Below are 6889 nucleotides of genomic sequence, written 5' to 3'. Positions count from 1 at the left end.
TGCAGCCCTTCAGCCTGCTGCCTTTGCCCAGTAACTTCTCAGGATCACTCCCCAAAGCAGGGGAATGTTCTCTGTGTTTCTGTTGTGAGCTGGGTTCTGTGTCTCCCAGTGGAGAGTTTGTTCTGGGTCCTCCTCATCCATAGCACGCCTAGGGGGACAGAAGGAGCATTTTCAGAGCTTGTGAACTCTGCTTATACTTAATGATGAGGTTCCTTCCTTAATCATGGTGTTCATACAGGACTTAAGTCCCTGCATGTAGCCAGGGATGATGCCAGTGGGGACTGATGGAGGAGACTGCAGGTTGGCAAGTCACTCCTGGCAGGCAGAATTCCTATTGCTTGTCCCAGTGTCAAACACTCTGTGTGCACTCACTTAAAGCTTTATCCACAAACTTCCATGATAAAACTGAACTTGTGTGTGTCTCTTTTTCCCAGTGATCCCAACAAGGGGAATTCGGACGTGCCCGTTTCCTGGCCAGCCTACAGCAGCCAGGGCACTTACTACCTGGAAATCAACAGTGACATGGACAAGAACTCTGTGAAGCAGGACCTGAGATCCCGGTTTGTAACCTTCTGGAACTCGGTCTATCGGAGCCTGCCCCAGGTTGCCAACATCACCCAGTCGGAGTTAATGTTCTGAACCTAAGAAAAAACACCTTTTAAAGATCAATTAAAGGCTTGCTTGTAACTGAGTGACTCTGGTTCTCCTTGTGTTTGCCGTGACAGGATTTTGTCACTAACCTTAAGGTCAGGCAGGAAGGGACATCTATGGGCAGTGTGTGTGTCCCCTGACCTGTGACCTGATGTCCAGGGAAGCTGTTGACAGCCAGGGCCCAGTCTCTCCCTGCTGAGCCTGTTGGCTCTGGGGTTGTTTTCCCTCATTGCCCATGTGGTCCCAGGCAGGACAGCACCAATCCTGACCTGTCCTCTGGATATCCCCATGTTACCATCAATGTCCCTGCTCATATCAACCAGCTCTTAGACAGTTGCAGGTGCAACAGGTCTGCAAACCAATCCTGACCTTTTACTGATCATCACTCAGGAACTGACTGGGGCAAAATAAACCCACATGGGAAGTGATTCCACATGGGGTTTTGGGCAGACACCAGGCTAGACCAGGCTGGGGAACTCCAGCTCCAAGCAGGGCAGGGGAAGGAGCACAACTGCCCACAAGCCTCATCCTCCACATGCTCCCATTCACACACCAAGGCAGAGCCTGGCCCTGGTACCCCACAGTGGGGTCAGTGGCTGTGCTGGAGCTGCCCCAAAACCTGGGTTCATGTGTGTGGAGAACCCTGGGCTGGTGCGAGACACTGGGGCCATGCTGCAGACACAGGGAGGAGAACACGGGTTGTGTGTGCATGTGGAGATTCTGCTGTGCATGTGGAGATCCTCCATGCAGAGGGGCTGGAGGGTGGGGAGCCCAACCCTGGAGGGGGCCAGGGCCAGGGTGAGGGAGCCCCCACACTGGAGCTGACCTCCTGCTGCTTCCAGTGATCTGGAACCAAGGGCAGGGTTTGCAGGAGACAATGCCATGTGCTCCTCTGGCCTGTGACCACCTGGCCCCAGTTGGCTTTTCCAGAAGAACAATCTGTGAGATCTCCCACAAGAAACATCTTTCATTTTCTCACTGTTGACCTTCATCAGCACTTTTTAAAGGAAAAGGAATTTCTAGATTGAACAGGTACCTGCATTTCCCTCTTGCTTTGCCCCTATACCACTGAATAGATGCAGTAGCTACAGGAGGGCAAATGCAGAGGGTGAAGCCTTTAGTGCTCAAATACATTTCATACAGATCAGGACCAGGTGCCTGAGGTTTTTCTGCCAGCCAGGGTGGAGCACCTCTGTCAGTGTGCCACTGAATGCAGCTTGGAAAGGTTTTTTATATTTAAATGTTCTTTGCTCAGTGGTGTCATGACAGTCTTTCATGGTACCAGTATGTGATAAGGGAGTTTGGGCCAAAGTGATACCAACCCATTGCTCACCTGGCTGAGTTCCTTCTCTTCTGAAATCTGGAGCACAAACTTCATTTTGCAGGTTCATGGGAAAGCTCCAGTTACACCATAAAATGCATATGGATCTTTTCCTTTTTTCCTTCTCTTAGGAATTCATCTATATTTTCCATAAGGAGCCGTACCCCCTTATGGCAGATGTTCTGCCAGCTCTGTGATTGAATGTGCAAAGGTATTGCATTGGCAGCTGAGTTTTCTGTTAGAGACAGATTTCAAAGCCTGATCCTTATGTCCTGTCCGTTCCCCCCCTGTATTTGTCTCCTTGGCAAATACAACAAGCAGTGAGGATGTCAAAGAGCAGCTGGCAGATGAGCATGCAGAGAGATGAGGGTGATGAGGGTGATGAGGAGGAGGAGGAAGACTTCAGGCTTTGTGATGGGAGTGACTATAAAGTGAAGATAGAAATTCTGGATTATGTGTGAACTTGGCTGATGTTGGATGGAATCATCTTTAAGGATTGCTGTCATTTTCTGAGTCTTGTGCATTCCCCAGTGTGTTCTGAGCACAAGGTTTCTCAAAGGTTGCCAATAATATGTTTTATTGTGCGGCTTAATATGATTTCAGCCTCCTGCACTTGGATGAGGCTTCTCATCAGTGTTGTTTATGTCTTCTGGAGTTTTCTTAGACTGAATTATTTCCTTCAGTTTGGCCTCCAGCCCACAAAAGCAACACCTGCAGGGCTCTCACACGGCAGTGCCAGTTCTACCTCAGCCATGGACTGGCCTCAGGCTACTCAAGGACAAGTGTGTGGAGGCTTCTCTGGTTCACCTCAGAGCCAAGGCTGGCCCATGGCATTGACACACACCTGCCCCCTCACTGTATATATACCAGCTTTCCAGCTGGGCACTGTCTCCTCAGGTGTGCCCTCACCATGGCTCGCTGGGGGATCCTGTGCTTGGCCTTGTGCTCCTCCCTGGGGGTGACCTGGGCTGCGACCGTAAGTACAAAGGCACTTCTCAGGGCTTGGCAACATATTTCACCTGTCCTGCCTGAGTGAGCAAACCCCTGTTACACCCGATCTGGATCCCTGACAGAGGGCCTGCAGGTCTGGCAGCTGGGGCACAGTATTTTCCTGCCCTCAACATGGCAGAGGCTCTCAGGGACATTTTCCCAAGAGTTCCTGCACAGTTCTGTGTCAGGTCTGGCCAGGTTTACACCCCAGGGGGCTGAAGGTCCTCTCCTTCTGCCATTTATCTTTGGGAGTGTGTAGGAATTGCTGCTGCCTCTCTGCTCCAAGGGTCACCTGCAGGACACCTACATGATCGCAGCTCCAGTGGCACCTCCCTGTGGGATTCCCACAGGGATCCAATGGCACGGACAGGGAGGGCGGGCTGTGAGTGGGTCTGTGTGGGGGACTTGCCAGGGCAAGGTGTGGGTGCTGGTGGCATGGGAAGCGAGAGGCACGAGGAACTGAGCAACAGATTGTCTCTTCTCTGTGGTACCCCTGTAGCTGGGTGTGGTGTACACCGAGGGCGGTTTTGTGGAAGGCGAGAGTAAGAAACTGGGACTGTTTGGGAGCTACGTCGACATTTTCAGAGGGATTCCCTTTGCTGCCCCTCCAAAGACTCTGCAAGACCCTGAACCTCATCCTGGCTGGGTTGGTAAGACCAACCCTTTGAATCCCTTGGGCCTGGGATTTTTTTTTTTTGCTTCTCTTTTAGTCTGTTTTTGGCAAGCCAAAGATGTTGTTGCCTGCTTTTATCGACTAAGCAGAGCCAAGAAGAAGCTCTTTGTCTCCTGGAGGGTCTGAGAGTCTGTGTCTCGGTGTTCCCAAGCAACTCAAGTAACCCCAGAAAGTAACAAAACCAAAGCAAGGCACCTGCACCTGCCCTCCCCCAGCCATGGCTGTCCAGAGCTAGTTCACAGGGGCAAGGCTCCCATTTGTCACTCCCTCAGACCGGTTACAGTGGCTGGGGAGGCTTTTCTGCCTCTGCACTGGACTCAGAGAGCAAAGGATGGGTGGATTGCAACCAGTGGACGGAGCTGATGCCCCTAACTAGGACATGCTGTCTTCCCTCTCTCCTTTCAGGAACACTGAAGGCAAAATCATTCAAGAATCGCTGCATGCAGATGACGCTCACCCAGACTGATGTCCGTGGGGTAGAGGACTGTCTCTACCTGAACATATGGATCCCTCAAGCCAGGAGACAGGGTATGTGCTTAGCAGGGACCTGGGCAGGAGCTTCCCAGCTGCATTTTATGCACAGATTATTCTGGAGCATCTCTCAGCAGTTACATTCCCATAGAGGGCAAGTGCTGAGCAGTGATTTTGGGGAGAAAGGTGGGAACTGTGTCAGGCAACGACCCCCAGCTGCAGCCTCTTGGGAGGTTCAGCCTCTTGTGCAGAACAAGGATTTCCTTGGCCACAGGTGATGGCAGAGCATTGTCTGTTCCTGCCCAGGTGCAGTGATGCTCAGGGAGTGGGTGAGGGGTTGGATGGGCTGCACCTCCTGGCTCTGTTGTGGCTCAGTCTGCTCCTCTTGCTCCCCTGGCAGTCTCTACCAACCTGCCTGTGATGGTCTTCATCTATGGTGGTGCCTTCCTGGTGGGAGAAAGCCAGGGACCCAATTTCCTGGCTGACTACCTGTACGATGGCGAGGAGATCGCTGTGCGGGGCAACGTCATCGTGGTCACTGTCAACTATCGTGTGGGGCCCCTGGGCTTCCTGAGCACGGGAGATGAAAACATGCCAGGTACCAGCACTGCTCCCTCTGTGTCTGGGGGGGACCCTGTGCTGGGTCAGCTTTGCTGTGCCCTTGCTCAGTGGTGAGTGCTCTGTGCCGCTCAGGGAACTACGGGCTGAAGGACCAGCACATGGCTATTGCCTGGGTGAAGAGGAACATCAAGGCCTTTGGGGGTGACCCAGAAAACATCACCATCTTTGGGGAATCGGCCGGTGCTGTCAGTGTCTCCCTGCAGGTGAGTTGTCTCTGTCACTCCCCACTAGAGCCACTTCTGTGTAAATGGGGGAGAGGGACCCCTTGGCACTGTGACACTTTCCTCCCCAGGCTGGGTTCACAACCTGTGAGGTGATCAGTGGGGTCTGGCACACCATGGTGTCTTCGTGAATTCTTACTTGGAACCCTCTTGTTTCCATTCTTCACCCCAGAGCTTGTCCCCAAAGAACAAGGGCCTGTTCAAGAGAGCCATCAGCCAGAGCGGTGTCGGGCTCTGCAGCTGGGCCATCCAGAGGGACCCGCTCTTCTGGGCTAAAAAGGTAATGTTCGAGTCTTGCCTGAGTGATTGGAAAAAACAAAAAAGTGATGCCCTAGAGGAGAGCATAACTAGGAGCTGTGCCCAACAGAACTTTGGAAACATGATGCTTTGAAGATTAAAACACATCCACCCCTCAGCCTCTATAAAAATAACCTCTGTCTTTGGGAGGTAATGCTAGGAGGTTTCTTTCTCTCTCCTCCTGCAGCTCGGAGAAAAGTTGGGCTGCCCCACAGACAACACCGCCACCTTGGCCAACTGCCTTCGTGTCTCTGACCCCAAATCCTTGACACTCGCCTACCACCTGCAGCTGACCAACCTGCCCAGTAAGTCCCCTGGCCCATGTGGTGATTCCCCATCCAGCCAGGGCTCCCCAGACCTCTGGCAGGGCACTGGAGTGATTTCCAGGAGTGTTGAAGCAGTGCTTGTGTCCTTCAGAAGGAGGGCAATAATGCCAGATCTTGCAGTCACCCTTCCATAGGCAGATGCACGTTGTGCTGGATGAGCACAGCCCACTTCAGCCTAATTTTTCCAGAGCTCTTTGAGTCATTGCAGACCACACACCTGTCTGTTCTCACCTCCTAACAGACTCTGGGTTTATCTCCTGCTGCAGCTGCCCTGGTGCACACCCTGGCCATCACTCCTGTGGTCGATGGAGATTTCCTCCCAGACATGCCAGAGAATCTCTTTGCCAACACTGCCGACATTGACTACCTGGTTGGGGTCAATGACATGGACGGGCACTTCTTCGCTGGCGTGGACTTACCTGCCATCAATGCCCCACTGAGGAAAATCACTGCGTAAGTGAGAGAGGCTCTGGAAACCCTCAACAGGAGGAATCTTCTCTTTAATGTAGCTCCCAAACTCTGAGTGCTTAGACTTGAGTGGACAGGGCTCGGCCTTCAAAACAGGGTGTCACTCTGAGCCTGGGTGCCCAGGGCTTGTGTTGCTGAGTCCAGAGCCTTCAAGAGAAAGGGCCAGGCAAGAGTTGTGCCCCACTGGAAGCTGCTGGTCAGTGACTAGTTGATATGGCTTGTCTTTTCAGGGAAGAGATCTACAATTTGATCAAAGCACTGACCGTGGACAGGGGCGAGGCTGGAGCCAACGCCACGTACAGTATCTACACCCAGAGCTGGGACAAGAACCCGAATCAGGAGGTCATGAAGAAGACAGTGGTGGCGCTGATGACTGACTACATCTTCCTGGTTCCCACACAGTGGACCCTGAATCTGCACGTGCAGAATGCCCGGTGAGCAGCTCAGCCCTGGTAGAAAGACTGAGCTGGACTGGGGGACCAAAATGCTGCATTCTCAGCAGAAGGGGCTGAGGAGCAGGTTAAGAGAGCTCTGCTCTCCCCTTGCTTAGCCAGTCTCTTTTGTTTCCCCAGGAGTGCCAAGACATACAGTTACTTGTTCTCCCAGCCGTCCCGCATGCCCGTCTACCCCAGCTGGGTTGGGGCAGACCACGCTGATGACCTGCAGTATGTCTTTGGGAAGCCCTTTACCACCCCCCTGGCCTACTGGCCCAAGCACAGGACTGTCTCCAAGGACATGATCGCTTACTGGACCAACTTTGCCAGCACTGGGTGAGTGATTCCTGTTCCACATTTGTCCTTTGCTGCAGCCCTTCAGCCTGCTGCCTTTGCCCAGTAACTTCTCAGGATCA

At 52.9% G+C, this 6889-nt stretch overlaps 1 protein-coding gene across 1 annotated transcript; it reads left to right on the top strand.

Moving 5' to 3' along the window:
* The first annotated feature begins 2698 nt into the window (after positions 1-2698).
* Positions 2699-6874, top strand: LOC113941109 (bile salt-activated lipase-like). Its single transcript, XM_027632265.1, has 10 exons — positions 2699-2948; positions 3462-3612; positions 4041-4163; positions 4507-4704; positions 4800-4930; positions 5121-5228; positions 5433-5550; positions 5838-6024; positions 6270-6473; positions 6612-6874. Exons 1-10 carry the CDS (start codon positions 2883-2885, stop codon positions 6811-6813), a joined length of 1488 nt encoding a protein of 495 aa, XP_027488066.1. The 5' UTR covers positions 2699-2882; the 3' UTR covers positions 6814-6874.
* Positions 6875-6889: the final 15 nt, after the last annotated feature.

Source organism: Corapipo altera, unplaced genomic scaffold (genome assembly GCF_003945725.1).
Source record: "Corapipo altera isolate COAL_440 unplaced genomic scaffold, ASM394572v1 103970, whole genome shotgun sequence".
NCBI lineage: Eukaryota > Metazoa > Chordata > Aves > Passeriformes > Pipridae > Corapipo > Corapipo altera.
Note: the sequence above shows the minus strand (reverse complement) of the source record. Positions and strands in the feature narration are given on the sequence as shown.

Bases quoted from the DNA above. Each gene is read 5' to 3' on its own strand.
- LOC113941109 (XM_027632265.1), top strand. From the start codon at position 2,883: ATGGCTCGCTGGGGGATCCTGTGCTTGGCCTTGTGCTCCTCCCTGGGG. The intron at 3,613-4,040 runs GTAAGACCAACC...CTCTCCTTTCAG, and splicing joins ACCTCATCCTGGCTGGGTTG to GAACACTGAAGGCAAAATCA. The intron at 4,931-5,120 runs GTGAGTTGTCTC...TCTTCACCCCAG, and splicing joins CTGTCAGTGTCTCCCTGCAG to AGCTTGTCCCCAAAGAACAA.